The sequence below is a fragment of the Trichechus manatus genome, unplaced genomic scaffold, assembly GCF_000243295.1.
Source record: "Trichechus manatus latirostris isolate Lorelei unplaced genomic scaffold, TriManLat1.0 scaffold00088, whole genome shotgun sequence".
Taxonomy (NCBI): domain Eukaryota; kingdom Metazoa; phylum Chordata; class Mammalia; order Sirenia; family Trichechidae; genus Trichechus; species Trichechus manatus.
The window spans coordinates 5,442,095-5,457,864 of record NW_004444024.1 but is presented as its reverse complement, the minus strand read 5'-3'; the positions used below and the strand labels follow the sequence as shown (position 1 = coordinate 5,457,864).

The window sequence follows — 15,770 nt, the reverse complement described above, 5'->3', positions numbered from 1 at the left end:
TAAATTTCTCTTTGTTAAAGCCATCCACTTGTGGTATTTCTGTTATAGCAGCACTAGGTAACTAAGATAGCCCTGCTCAGGCATAACCTCCTCAAAGAGGCACCCCAGGTTGGGTTAGGGGCATCTGTTACAGCTCTGACCACCCTATTTCCAATGTTTATCTCTGCTGTCATCATGGATCCAATTCATGGCTATGTCCCAAGCAGCCCACTCATAGCTTCTGACAGAAGGGTCCCTGGGGTGGATGAAAAGCAAGGGTAGGTATTTAGGAAGTGAGAAAACTGGATGAGGTCCTTTGGTCTTAGCTGGGAAGGGTTCCCAGGTATTTACTGCTCATTGAGACCTGGGTGTGGCATGAAATCACTAGGGTGACAGCAAGCCAGGCCTCCTCTTTTTTGGTATAATTGAGGCCAGGAGCAGGGAACACAGTTTGAATGAGCTACAAGGGCCCTTCCAGCTCGGCCATCCCAGGACCCTACAGTTAGACAGTTGCCCTTTACCACATGTAGTAGACAGCTTCTGAAGTGGCTTCCAATGACAGCTCCACTCCCCCCTTTCCTGGCATTCATTCCCTTGAGTAATCCTCTCAATAGTGGCCTGGACAGTGACTTGTATATAATGAACAGAATATGACAAAAGTCATAAGTTATTGCCTCCAAGATTAACTTATTAAAGACTGTGACTTCCATCTTGCTTCTACTCTCTCTGGCTCTTCTTGCTTACTGTCTCTGATGAAGCCAGCTGCCATGTGTAAGCTATCCTATAGAGAGGCGCATGTGGCAAAGAACTGAGGATGGCCTCTGGGCAACAGCCATTGAAGAACTGAATCCTGCCAACAACCATATGAATGAGCTTGGAAGTGGATCCTCCCCTAGTCAAGCTTTGAGATGACTGCAACCTTGTGAGAGGCCCTTAAGTAGAAGACTCAGCTAAACCATACCTAGACTCCTGACCCATAGAAACTGTGAGAAACAGATGTGCTTTTAAGCCACTAGGTTTTGGGATAATCTGTTACATAGCAATACATAACTAACATACCACAACAGGGCCATGAGGGCTAAGAAGCAAGAAGGTGGAAGGCTCAGCAAGCAGTCCAGCTGGGGCTGGGATCTTCTCCAACTCTCAGCGTCAGGACGCAGATGCAGCCCCAGGAATAACCTATACAGAACTCTCATTTCCATTTATTTGTCTAGAAATATACAAAAGTCTCACATGGTACAATGATCTCATTAAGAGAAAACAACACAGAGGAGGGGCTGGGTTTCTTCCCACAGAAAGGCACAGAGATGCGGGGCTTGTCTTCAGGGGCCTCCTGTCCTGGAACCAGTCTGCTGCTCAGAGGGGCAGGTCCCCTCTGTGAACAGGAAGAGGGATCCTCTTCCTCACACACAGACTTGGGGGTGTAGGTGAAGCATAACTGAGGCCACTGGGAAAAGTATGATTCAGGCCAAGTGCTGTGTTTATGCTGGGTCGTCAGACTCCTGAGGAAAACCAATCACTCCAACCAGAACGTGGTAGCCTTCTAAGAGATGGTGTATCCAGGTCAGTCTTGTTCGCCAGTGTGGTACCGTTGCCACCCCCATCCTTGCCCTGGAGAAAACCAGTTCAGGCTTAGATTTGAGAGACTGAAGTGGACTGTGGGGAGGAGCTGGAGAAGTTCCCTGGTAGGGGGGTTGGCGAGAAAGGAGAATCAAGCTGGAGCATGCCAGAGGCACACCACTGCCCTCTGCAAAACAGGGACAACTGTGCCCCCTAAGTCTTCCGCTTGACAAGAGGGACTTCCCTGTAGTCGAGTGTGGGGCGGCTGGGAATAGAAGTGTTTATATTAGAAGTGGCTTCTGCCTCTCATCCCTCAGGGCAAAGAGTGAACAATCTAACTGGCCTGAGTCACTAATGGTTGTCCCTTTTCCCCTGACTAGCCAGGAGTAAATTTTCTCAGTAATTTTGGTAAAGAGAAGGGGAGTTGGTGGAGAAACTAGAAAGGCCCAGGTGTATTAGCCACCACCTAGAACAGGACAAACCAGAAGTGAAAGAGCTTGAAATAGTCACTTTTTTCTCCTTAAAAAAAACCTAACATTGTAATGGTTCAACAAAATTATTATAATTTCTTTTAAATAACCCACAGACACCCATGATGCTTCCAAATTTACAGAACAAAAAGCACTCGAGAACTCGGCAGAAAACGATTTGCAGCTGGTTCCTCCCGGGTTCCTGAGGGCTGGCTCAGTTCACCTCCAGGACCTCAGCTTCTGGGAGGCCGAACTTGGTCTTGTGGTTGTTGAAGAGCTTCACCAGGGCCTCCATGTACATGGCATGGTACAGGTCAATGTCCTTCTGGGTCGGTTGCTCCAGCTTGGGAATGGTGATGGGCTCACCCACTGCAGGGATGGGGCAGAGGTTAGTCAATGCCATTCAGTCCCCTCACCCGCACCTGATGGCAGCACCCCTGTGCTATGTGCCTACCCTACGTGTCAGGAACAGTGCTGAATGCTTTATGTGTCTCATCTCAGGCTGTCCCTTTATACAGATGAGAAGACTAAGGCCCAGGAGCAAGGGAAAGGACCTGCCCAAGGTCACACAGCCACTAAGCAGTAGGTGGGGATCCAGACCAGGTGATCCAGTGCCCTTACCCAATGCACTCTGCTGGGGGTTCCTGTAAGAGTTGTGGGATCAAGTAAACAGCTTTGCTTTTGTCCCGCTCTGGGCAAGTCACTTCACCTCTCTGAGTCTCAGTTTCCTTATCTGTCACATGGGTACCCTTCCTCATAGGGCTCTTCTGGGAATTCTGGGCAGTAACTTGGCATGCTTTGAAAAGTGTGGTAAAGACGAGAGAGGGAGTTGGAGATTGACGTTTGTATATCTGCGCATTGTTTTATTTTCTTATCCTGCTCCATCTTTATATCTAATCCATCCCCAAGTCCTGTCAATGCTAATTCCCAAATTTCTCTCAAATCTATCCACTTCTCTCCCATCTCCACTGCCGTCCCCTCAGTCCAAGCCACCGTCTACCACAAAAACCTCCTAACTGGTTTCCTGGCTTCCATTCTTGCTCCTTCAAACCCATTTTCTACACAGCAGCTCTCAGCTCTACCACTAACTTTAAAATGCAACTCTGAATCCCTCCCCTCAAAACACCCTCAACTAGCCTTCTATTCTTAAGAACTGAACTGCCCACAGGACCCTGTCCCCTCTGGGGGCCCACTTGTCTCATGTTCCTAGCTGCCTCATGGAGATCAGACCTGGTATGGGATCTGTGTATTACCAGAGTCAAGGGCGAGTCTGCGGATCATGTGACCTAAAATGCAGGTAATTTGTTTCTATCTAAAGTACAAAGCAAAACCCCTGGGACTGATAACAGAAACTATCTTTGTGAGCTTTGGCCCCTAAGAATCCACTGCTTGTGACCCAAACCTTCCTGACGTGATGGCTAGTTTGTGAACTGCTAACACACACACACACACACACACACACACACACACACACACAGATAGACACAGACACACACAGACACACAGACAGACACAGACACACACACACGGACACACACACAGACACACACAGACACAGACACACACAGACACAGACAGACACACAGACAGACACAGACACAGACAGACACAGACACACACACACACACAGACACACACACAGATACAGACACACAGACACAGACACAGACACAGACACACACACACAGACACACAGACACACACACAGACACACACAGACACACAGACACACACAGACACACAGACACACAGACACACACACAGACACACACACACAGACACACACACACACACACAGACACACACAGACACACACACACAGACACACACACACACACACACACACACCCCCGCTCTAGCAGGTAATTCCTTGGAATCCTCTCAAGGGCATTTCCCAACTGTCCCAAATAAACCAAAACAGCACAGCTGAGGGCCAACTGCAGCCAGTTTTTGCTACAGTTCTCATAGGTTTATGCTCCAGTCGTGTTTTTTTTTTTTCCTGCTCCTAAAAATCTTTACAGTCTTGCTACTGGAACTTCACTTAGCCTATTGTTTCTGACAGAAACTCGCTGCCTCCCCTCCTCTGTCAGATAATTCCTACTTAGTGAGCAATGTAAGAGTCGCCTCCTCCCTGGGGTCCACTCTGACCTCCAGAGCATGCCACACCCCCACACCCTCATCACTGTTGGTCTTTGCTGTAATACAGTCTTCTCTGATAGACTGTGGACTCTGCAAACCCAGGGACTGCTGGGTCTTGTTTTCTCATCTGTCACAGGGCTTGGCTCATAGTAATGGAACAATAGTCCCCACCCCTACCCCACCCTGCCTCTGCTGGTTATTCCCATTGGCACCCAAATGTGTTGAAATACTCATGGTTAAGAGCGCGGACAATGGAGCCAGGTGGCCTAGATCTGAATCTTAGCTCTACCACAAACTAGCTGTGTGACGTTGGGCAAGTTAATTTCTCTGTGACTTGAATTTCCTGATTTTTAAAAGAGAAATGTAATAGTAGCTACCTCCTAGATCTTTTTGAGTATTAAGTAAGTTAATATAGAAAGAGAGCTTAGAGCAGTGCTTGGCACACGGTAAATGCATGTGAGCTACCATCATCTTAAAAATAAAGTAAAACCTATTGACCTCACAACTCCCTCCAGCTATTGCTCCTATTTCTCTGCTACTTAAAATAGCAAAACTCAAGAGTGGTTCCTTCTGTCTCCACTTCTCCCCTCCCATTCTCTCCTTACCTCACTCATACTAGCTAGAGTGTCTCCCCCACCAGTCACTGAAACAACTCTTGTTAAGATCACCACAGACTCCAAGTTGCCAAATCCAGTGGTGGATGTTCAGCCCTCATCGTCCTCATGCTCTCAGAGGTGATGGCACTGAAGATCACTTTCTCCTTCTCGAAATACTGTCCCCTCTTGGTTTCTGGATGCACCTCACTCTCTTGACTCTCCTCCTCTCTCTGGCTTTTCCTTCTCAGCCTTCTTTGTTGGCTCCACCTCACTTCCCCAGCCTCTCAGTGCTGTCATGCCCGAGGCTCAGTCCTCAGCCCTCTTCTCTATCTGTACTGTCCCCCTGCGTGCCGTCACCGTATTTCAGGGCTTAAAATGCCACTGACGTGCTGCTGACCAACACAATACTCCAGCCTCGTCTTCTCCCCGAGCCCTAGACTGGTATATCCAACACCATCTTGACACATCCACTAACAGGCACCTCAAATGTGAGGATCTAAAACAAAACTGATTCTCTCACTCAAACCTGCTCCCCCCCACAACCTTCTCCATCTCATTAAACGGTACCACCCTTTCCTGCCTTGTGCAGTTCAAAAACCTTGGAGTGAGTCATCCTTGACTCCCTTCTTTCACTCACTCACATCCAACATCAAGTTCATCAGCAAGACCTGCCAAGTCTACCTTCAGTTTGTATCTTGACTCTAACCTCCTCCCACCACCTCATCTGTCATCATCATCTTCTGAGCCTAGATCCTCAGTCTGAGGCCACCATCCTCTCATGCCTACACTGCTACAAAACTCTTCCCTCTCCACATACCTCAGAACACAAAAACATAAACTGGATCACGCCATTCCCCTGCTCAAACCCTCCAGAGGCCTCTCATCACACACAGAATCCAGTCCCAACTCTTGTGCCTGGGGATCTGGCTCTTGCCTAACTCACTGACATCATCTCCTACGCCTCTTTCTCTAGCACTTGTTCTTTTTTCTGTTCCACCCTTGACTTTCTTCTGTTCCCTGGATACACTAAGCTCATTCCTACCTCAGGGTCTTAGCACATGCTGTTCATACTGCCGGGATTGCTCTTCCCCTCTATCTTCACATGGCTGGATCCCTCCCTTAATCCAGATCTCCGATGAGGCCTTCCTGGAGCACTATCCTCTCACCTGGCTTTATCATCTTCATAGCACTTCAAATGAAATTAGCTTGTCTGCTTCCTCCACTAGAATATAAGCTCCAGGAGGGTAAAGACATAGCCTAACTGTACTACTGTTGCCTAAAGCAGCACCTGCAGCATTGTAGGCAATCGATAACCTATTGTGATAGAGTCGATTCCAACTCATAGCGACCCTATATGACTGAGTAGAACTGCTCCATAGGGTTTCCATGGCTGTAATCTTTACAGAAGCAGACTGCCACATCTTTCTTCCACGGAGCAGCTGGTGGATTTGAACTGATGACCTTTCAGTTAGCAGCCAAGTGCTTAAACACTGTACCACCAGCGCTCCTTAGGCAATTGATAAATAATTTTAAAAGCTGAACTACTCTCCACTCTGTGCCAAATATTTTGCTGGCCCGGCTATATGGGCCAACTCCCTTTCCAAAATGTCCTCCACACCACAGCAAGAACAATTCTAACACAGATCTGACGGGTGGCACCACATGCTCAGGACAACTCTCAGCCTGCAGGCTGGGGGACTCACCAACAGTGGTGATGGGCTTGGAGTAGGGCACCAGCCCCCAGGTGTCAGAGGAGAAGAGGCCTCGACCATGGAAGATGCACGGGGCAAAGCCAATGTACTTCTGGAACTTCTTCTGGACCCATCGGCCCCAGGAGCCCTCCTCAAAGATCACCTGCTTATACACTTCATTCTCCCCAAAGGAGTAGGTGGGAACCAGGTCAGCTCTGGAAGGGAGACAACAGGGCCTGTCACACCCTAATTGCTGGCTTCAGTTCTTACTTTCAGCCCAAGAGGCCCTTGACACCACTGAGGCTCATCCTTGCCCCCACGAGGCTCATCCTTGCGCCCAAGGGTATACCACAATCACTTGGAGGTATCCCACACTCATATGCCCCTCACTACCAGACCTAGATAGGCCTTGACCTTGCTAGTGACCAGGGATCATGTCAGGGCTTTGGGACCACTAGGCAAGAAATAACGTTGAAAGCTCTGCCCTGGAATGCCTATTCTTCTTGTTCATCCTTTAGGGCCTGCCTCCCCTAGGAAATCCTCCACGTCACACCCACCACCACCAAGCCTCCTCAGCCCCGTATTCACCCCTATGTCACAGCTCTCAGCACACTGTCTGTTCCTGCCCTCTCCCCCAACTCCACCAATGGTGTTCCCTGAAGGCAGGGACAGGGTCTGGTTTGATTGTATCTCCAAGGCCTGGCACAGGGTCAGGCACTAAAGAGCAGGGTCTTCTCACCGAAGCCTGAACTAAGATCCTGAGGAGACAGAGGAGGGTTGCTGTCACCCCTGCCACACTCCAGGCTGGATGGGGCCTAGATGAAGTGGCTTAGTGCCATCCCTAATGTGTGTGTGACAGCAGGTCACGCTGTCTCCCACTCTGGCTATGTCCTGCTGGAAGTACTTCATTCCAGGGCCCGTGCCTCCTCCTGGGGCCACCCGGAACCCAGACATAGGAGGAAAAGAGTGGACTTGGAGCCCAAAGAGCTCACTTCTCTGACCAGGTCACTTAGCCTCACTCAATTTTCTCCAGTGGAAAATGGGTATGTCATCACCTGCATGATTGCTGGGAAATCAGAGGAGACAGGAGAAGTGAAGTGTTTTGTCAAATGAAATGTGCTAGATAGGTGACTACATAGAATATATCTCTGCTTTTCTAGAAAGGGTCACAGAACTCCAATTTGCCCAGTTCCTCTCAGCTATCCTCAGGGTCACCGCCTCCAAGAAGCCTTCCCTGATGTTCCAGTCATATATCCTCCTTCCTAACCTCTTGCTCTCCTAGCATCGTGATACATTTTACTCGCAGGTGGTAAGTCTTTTCATAGTCCCTTCTGATGTTTACCCACATATGAGCTTGGCTTCTTAGCTGACCTGCAAGGGCCCAGGAGACAGAGGCTGAATCCCTGCCCTACCCAGACACCCAGCATACACTTGGGCAAACTTGGCCTGAATGTCCCAGTCTGGGCTCCAACCTGCTCTCTCCCGCAAGACAGGGAAGTCTCTCCTATGCCTTCCTGGGGTCCAAGCCCTGCCTCCAGAGGCCAAGCAGAGCTTTAGGACTGTGTGTGTGTGTAGAGAAGGCACTTACCCATGGCGCAGGGCCAGTTTCACAAAGCCCTTGCGGTTGCGCAGAGTGACGGCATTCTTGCCTGGCATGGAGCTCAGAGACTCGGCTGCGCCCCCCACTACGATGATGATGGCATTGCCGCTCCCATTCTTTGAAAGCAGGTAGTCTATGGTGTCTCGGTTGACAGGGCAGATGCCTGAGGAGGGGACGCACAGTCAGGGCTGCCCACTGATGCACTCCCCATCCCCTGCACACAGTCCTGGGTAAGCAGGAAGCACCCTGGACTTGGACCCCAGATCTAACCCAGCCACTTAAAAGTTGTATGGCTCTAGGTAAGCTATTCATTTTTCTAAGTCTCAGCTTACTTATCTGTAAAATGGGGACATGATACAAGGTTATTTTGGGGATTCATTCATTTGACAAACATCTCCTCTGAGGTCCTAACTCTGTCAGGCTGGTGCTGGGTGCAGAAGACCTAGATGAATCAGGCTGGTGGGGTGATGGGCAAGTGAACAATGACAGTGTCATGGGCAATGACTAGAGCAGCACAGGGGCTAAGGGTGCCCAGAGAAGGTTTCCTAGGGGAGATGCTCTGCACACTTCTCTCTCATTCATTTCTCTCAAGCAGGACCCTGAGATGGAAAGTCAGCTGCCCTGCTCTTAAGCTCCACCTCCTCTTCCCTGTCACCCAGATCGTCCTCTGATTCTCCTCCCTCATCCAGGGGGCACTGCCTAGCCCTCCAGAGGGAGAGTCACAAGCCAAGAGAGGTGCCAACCGTAGACCTGATGTCAAGGCGGGTCAGAGGTGGCAGCATAGGAGGGCCTGGTGGGATGCCAGAGACTGGGTCTAATTTGATTGAAAGCTGCCTGGAGGGTAGAGGGAGAGATGGGCCAAGCAATACTGACCAGAAAAGCTTAAGAAGAGAGGTGGTACCAATCTGGATTCAGAGGGGACCTTATGTGTCAGATATTTTTACAGGTGAGAAAATAACTCAGAGAAGTTAAGTGGCTTGCCCAAAGTCACACAGCTAGGAAACAGTACAACCCAGGGCTGGCCATTCTGTGAGTGGAGCCTCCTAGTACACAGGCAGAGACCAGGAATAGGGCCCAAGGCAGAGACAAGCAGAGTTAGGCTGAGCCCACACCCAGCTCTGGCTGCAGCAACACTGCTGAGTCCTGCAGCCAGGGGTCACCCAGCAGCCAGTAGGGCCTATGGAGACAGCAGAGATAGAAGCCACCAGTTTTAACTCCAGCTTCATCCTCTCTGCGTAGACTCTTGCCTTCAGGACAAATCACTGCTCCAATTTCTTCCTGAGAAATGAGTCCAGCTTTACAGACTCCTGGGGAGAACTCAATATCTAAGGCAGCATCTCTCAATTTTTTATCCCAGGATAAGGCCCAGTCACCATTCCCTTCCACTTATCAAAAGCCTATCAAAACCCAACCCAAATGTCACCTCCTACATGAAAAGCCCTCCATCCAAGCCAGAATGAGTCCTTCTGTGCTCTGGGATCCCAGAGAACACCGCCCGCATCTCTGTATGAACACCTCCCCAGCTCAGCCTTGATGCACCTATGTCTATAGCCCCTTGTAACTCCCAGCACGGGACCAGCTACAGGTATGTTGGCTCCCAGGCATACTGTCCTGCTGAGTGGAGAGGCTCACACCTCAACAACAGACCACAGCTGGGGCAGGGAGAGGTGGATTCTCACCTCCGGACATCAGGTACTCTCTCAGCACTGGCATGCGGAAGTTGCCAGCCAATGTAGCCAGGTAGGGCTTTATGCCAGGGAACTTCTTGCTCACTTCTGTGGCCTCTGTGCTAAAGTTGCAGAAGGCGCCCAGGCCCATGATGCCATGGGGGTGGTATCCAAAGATATAGTTCCTGGTGGTGATCAGGTTGTGTGTCTTTACCAGCTGTGAGAAAAGCCTTGAGTCAGAGAAAAATGGCCAGGAAAGGGGTACTGACTGGGCATGCCAATCCCCACCCGGGACTCTGGAGGCCTGAGGGACTAGAGTGACTCTCCACACCTGACCTCAGACCTTTACCACTGGGGCCGCAGTCCCAGGTGCTCGGCAGTCCCCTTGTGGACTGAGTCCCTGGGAAGGGGCTGGGAAACTTTCTCCATCACTCCCGATTCTCCCAGCTAAACATGCACCAGGTCCTCTTATTCATACTCTGCCAGCTTCCTGTCTTCCCTCCTTTGGGGCCCATCCTCCTCACCACAGCCAGAGTGATTGTCCTAAAACCCAAATCCAACCACCTGTCACTCCCAGACTAAAAAGGGGTGTCTAACTTCCATGAAGATAAAGTCCAAGTCTCTTAAGTTTGGCAGTCAGGGCCTTGGCTACAAGCCCTGCCTTCCCTGTCCGTCTCCCGAGACGGTGGGCTCCTTGAAGGTGGGGTCTATCTGACCTCTGTGCTCACTGGATGGACCATCCAGCCCACCAGAGAAGGTCCAGTGCAGCTGGTCTGAATGGAAAGTTCCTGCAAGGCAGCCAGGCTCAGCTCAGGCTCTTGGGCAGGAAGGACAGGACGGGTTAAAAAACAGCCCTTGTGCCAGTCACGGCGGGAGGGGCTGCAGCAGCTGATGACCTGTGGCACTATCAACAAAGCTGACCTGGGATGATCCAAAGAATGACTGGCGTCCTCAGGGCCCACCCCCTGCTCTGGTCCTGGTAGCCTGGAGGGTGGAGTGATGCAAAGTTTCCAGAAACCCTCAGCCATGAGAAGCGCAGAGCCAGAGACCCCCTACCTGCCTTCCAAGGAACATGATAGGAGTGGAGGGTGCTGAGCATCACTTTTTTTCTGGTTAGAAAAATAACAAATACTCAGAACTTTAAAAATATAGAAAAGTTTAAAAAAAAAAAAAAAGCACCTATAATATCTCCATCCAGATAAACCACTCTGATGCATTGATGGCTTTCCTTTTTCTACTCACATAAACACACACTTTTTTTCTAAAACCACAAAATTCAGATCACATGGTTCAAAATTACTTTTATGTAATTTTCTACTAAACATATTATAGCTATTTTTCCTTATCAAAATTCCTCAGTAACATGCTGTCTCAAGGCGGCATATCATTCTACCACACAATTCTGCCACATGGACTAGAACTGAATCCAATTCCAGCTGACAGGCATGTAAAAACCTTCCAACATTTCCCTCTTAGAAATAATGCATCAGTTAGTATCTTTGTTTGCATATCTGATTGTTTTCTTGGGACAAACTTCTAGAAATACAATTCCTGGGTGACAGGGCATAAACATCTTGGTCCTTTTGGCTGCTCTGCTTCCAGGGAGATGGTTCCACTAACATCCCACCTGCAGTGCATGAGAGGCCAACTTCCCTGCACGGTGCCAGCTGCAAGCTGCGTCACTGGCCCTTGGCAGAATATCAAGAGCCCGGGTTTTCCATGACTCCTTTGGGAACCTCTGGGATGAAGGGAGGAACTGGTGCCCAGTTTGCGGGGAGAGGGTGCTGGTGGCTGGCATCGGAAAACTGAAATCCAAAACTTTACCTCTTAATAGGTGACAGATGCCTGAGAGGGGATGGGACATAGGGTAGCTGGTACCATTCCCAAATCTGTGAATGCCAGTATGTATAAGTGTAAGCAAGACTCTTTAGTTTTACTACCTATTCCTTAGGACATTCATACTCTTTCTCCTGCTTTCCCTTCAGTAAGTAAGAAATCCAATTAACCCTCAGCTGCCCACCAAATAAATAGGGGAACAGCAGTGCCCTAATCCACGGCTAGTGGGGCATGGGGGCAGTGAGGGGATCAAAAGGAGCCCAATTTTACATGAGCTTTGCAAGACTGTTGCTGTGATGTTTCACCCCCTAAACAGCAGGTCTGCCCAGTAATCTACCTCTCGGAAAAGCTAGAATTAAAAAGCTCCTGTGCCAATTTCCATGGAAAAGGAAGGTACTGAGTTAAGAGCTTAGGCGGCCAGTGGAGGACTGGAAACTTGCTCTTGAGCTGGTGTCTAGGCCTGTCCTGATAACCAGGAGCCCAAAGCACACAATGGGCTGGAAAAGCCCTGAGGATTTGGGCCTGTCCTTTGATTACAAGATGGAGACTGAGGCCTAGAGGAGGGAGTTGCTGCTTCCCCTGAGGAGGTCAGAGCAAATCACCATCCATGTCTAGTCCAGGCCACCAGCTGCGCTTTTCCCTGGTGGCTGGGATGTAGATGTGTCCCCTCAAGGGAACCCTAGCTGGCCCACCCAACTCCCTATCTGGTTAAATGAGGCATCTCAGGGCACAGTGCAGCTTAATGGCCCATGGTGCTACACCTAGAAGAACAGCTTTGATCTATCCTCATGCCACACTCTCCTCCCCCAAGGCTGGACAGAGTCTCCATTCAGGAGGGAGGAGGAAGGGCACTGCTGATGAAGGTTCTGCTGACATGCGCTCTCTTGTGTCCTCTGACTGTTCCACAGCAAAGCTCTAGCCTATGGTGGAGCCCAGGCCAGGCCTGCTGGCTAACGAGAGCCCGGGACACGTTCCTGGCAAACCAGTCCTCACACTCTGCCTCCCAGGCCACACAAGGTCAGACTGGTGAGGCAGGAAAGGTACTCAGATAGGGTGGTCCCACCCTGGCACCATATAGAGGACAATACTCAGGCTCAGAGGAGAGTAGGGACTTCTAAGCTTACACAGCAGAGCATGGTAGAGCCAGAACTGGAACTTGGGGATTGGCACTCCCAGCTCAGAGCCCACTCTAGGCCTTCTTGATCTCCTGGTCAGCAAGCTGGCTGACGTCAGTGATGGGAGGATTCAGTGTGAAAGCTGACAGGCTTCTATTTGCACATCCCTGCTGATCTGCAGCCCCAGCCGCCCCTAGATGTTCAGAGGCGTCATGAACATAGAGAAATGTACGGGGAAGAGAATGGCCCCTGAAGCAGCAAGTCCTGGTTCCTACACCTACTTGCCACTAACTTGCTTTGTGACCTTAGGACAGTCCCTCCTTTCTGGGCCTCAGTATTCCCATCTGTGAAATGAGGCAGATGAACAGATAGATGATTCTTAACTCAGAGAGCCTTTCCTGGTCTTCTCTCCAAAGAGCCTGTCTATACTTCAGGGAGAGGTGACCCAGGGCACTGACCACTCCTCATCCAGGCAGCCGGCAGTCCTGTTCGCTGCTGTTAATACAGAAGCCCCACCTCTGCTGGGGGAAGGGATGTTCTCTGGGCCAGGTGAGTTGCTCTGGTGGCAAAGAGAAGGGAGTGGGGAGAGTTGGGTAGGCGAAGCTGGAGATAATTACACAACCATTGGCAAGAGGCTGGGTAAAGGGGGTGGGACAGGAGGGACGCCTATAACCTCATAGAACATCAGGGCTGCCCTGACATCAAGTCACCAAGGCCAAACCCTCCCTGTACAGAAGGGGAGACTGAGGCCCTGAGGGGTAGGAGCTTGGCCAAGGTTACCAGCAGGCTAGGGCAGAGCCTGGGCTAGGTTTCAGGTTGAGGCTCAGTGCCCCAGCCTGCCTCATGCCCAGCCTGGCTTTGGTTTTGGTGCCCAGGAGCCCCCATGGGGCCAGCCCACGTGCGCCCTGTGGCTCTCAACTCCCAGCTGACTTTTTGGAACAAAGGTATGGTAAGGGACACAGTTTTGTTTCTGTTCTTCTGGAAAGGCAGAGATCAGATGGGGAAGGGACATGCAATTTTATTTAGGTTCTTCTGGAAGGGTGAAGATCAGGTGGGGAGGGGGACTTGCCTGTCCCAGGTCTGACCAACGATCATCAGGATATTCTGTCCTGGGTGGAGGGGGCTATCGGCTTCAAGGAAGCTTTCTGAAGACCAGGCCACAGTGAGCCCTGGGCAGGCCATGCTGAGCACTGTCTGGGGCTAGGCCCCTGAAGAAAGGGCCCAGGAGACAGAGAAGAGTCCATAATCCCTCACGCACAATGAAAAATTACCACTTTTAGCATGTAAACAACTTCATTTTGCAGATAAGGCAAATGAGGTTCCACAAGCTTGAGAAAGTTGACAATGGTCCCCAGGGGCAGAAAGTGACAATACAAAGTCTAGTGGGATTCAGTAAATAGTGAACCCCCCATTGTGGGTTCCAGGGCTGACTCTGTGTCCCCAAGCCTAGCACAGAGCCCAGCACTGGGCAAGGAGCGACAATGGCAGGTCAGTGAATACACTGACAGAGCAGGAGATAAACCTAGTCTCCAACCCCAACCCCAATCTAATGTGAAAGTCGTAGAATTGAATCTCTCAGAGAATTAGGCAGTGGGTATTCAGTGGGAAAGAACCTGGGGCTGGGATTCAGGAAGTCTGGGTTCTAGCATTAACGCTGCCACAGACTTGCTGTGCAACCTAGATAAGCCCTTGTCCCTCTTTGGGACTCGGTTTTCTCACCTCCAAATGACAGGGCTGGGTCCTATGATGCAACACCCCCCACCCACCCCCGCAGCAACAACAGCGTCAAATTCTCTGCAGACGAGAGATGGGGTCAGGGAAAGGAAGGGGTGCGAACCTTGACTCCGAGGAGCAGGAAGGTCCTGGGAAAACTGGGTTTAGGCTGAGGTGGGCAGAGGGAGCTGGCCCTGGACCACCCTCATAATACTGAATGCAAGGGAGGAATGTGGGACTACTGGGCCACCTCCCCCAGGCAGCACGCTAGGGTGTCCCAGTTGCTGACAAGAGTAAATGTACACCACCCTACACCATGCCCCAAACACTTTCACACTCACACGCCACCTCCAATCTTCAGGACCAACCGCCTTCTGCTGGGTTACCTCAGCAGCTAGGGCGTGCCAGGGCTGAGGTGCTGAGTGAGCTGGCCAGACAGGTCTTTCCTCTGAGGCGCAAACCTTCAGGATTATGCCAGAGTTATCCGCAATCCACCAGGACTGCCCACATGCACCAGGGCCCCAGATGCCTCTGCCTGCCAGCCAAGCTTGCAAATCACACACCACAGGGGGCCAGACACAGATGAGACTGAAGGCCAGATGGAGCCACCATTTATCCTGTCAAGACCTCAGGGTTGGCCCCAGACAAGAAGAGTGCGTGGGCCCCAGAGCAGCCAGTGGTGGAAAAGGAAGGAAACCAAGAGACCAGCTGGCCTAAACTTGCTTCATATGAGGAGATTGTGCCTTGGAAGGGGCAGTGCTTAACCCAGGTCATTGCTTTTCTGCCGCTCTCTTTCAAGCCTGTGAGAAGTCTGTGTACGCACCCCAGCTTGCTTCTCACAGCTGTGGGGCACAGAGAGGCAGCATGCTGTGGTGGGAAGAGCCTTCCAAAGATCTTACAGAAATACTTGTCTGAGCTAGTCCCTGGGGGGGTTGCAGGGGGTCATGGCTGTGGGGATAAGGGCCCAGGCAGCTTGATGTGCAGTGAAAGAAGGATGAGATCCTGGGAGCTAAAGTAGTTAGGGAAGGCTTCTGGAGGAGGTGCTCCCTGAACTCCACCTTAAAGGAGCATAGCACTGAGGAAGCAGGGAAACAGCCAGAGCACAGGCAGCTGAGTTTGAGAATAAGCCTGGGGTGTGGGAGATGGTGAGGAGGCATTTACTGACAGCCTGGTAGGAGCCAGCACCTTTCCACAAGGAGTCTCCTTTAACCCTCACAGCAGCCTATAAGGCAGGAATTAAGATAATCCCCTTTTTACAGAAGAGGAAACTGAGGGTCAGAGAGTGGCAAAGCTGTATGAGGCTAGTGAGGGTTGAGGTGAGATTCCAACTGCTGTCCTGCCTCAAAGCCCATGGTCATGACCCCCAGTGACCCACCTAGTAACTGGCTGAAAGAAGTATTCCTA

General features: G+C 50.8%; 1 protein-coding gene across 2 annotated transcripts in view; it reads right to left on the bottom strand.

The window, feature by feature from the left end:
• Window positions 1-534: 534 nt before the first annotated feature.
• The window catches only part of DGAT2 (diacylglycerol O-acyltransferase 2), a 39,966-nt gene continuing 24,730 nt past the window's right edge, over window positions 535-15,770 (bottom strand). Inside the window, exons 4-7 of one of the 2 annotated variants that reach the window (XM_023736571.1) lie at window positions 9,715-9,919; window positions 8,024-8,198; window positions 6,448-6,650; window positions 535-2,378 (exon numbers count right to left, since the gene is read on the bottom strand). In XM_023736571.1, coding sequence (XP_023592339.1) covers window positions 2,224-2,378; window positions 6,448-6,650; window positions 8,024-8,198; window positions 9,715-9,919 — 738 coding nt within the window. In that variant the 3' untranslated portion in view covers window positions 535-2,223. The remainder of the gene's footprint in view (window positions 2,379-6,447; window positions 6,651-8,023; window positions 8,199-9,714; window positions 9,920-15,770) is intronic. The other variant, XM_023736570.1, reaches the window with a different exon arrangement.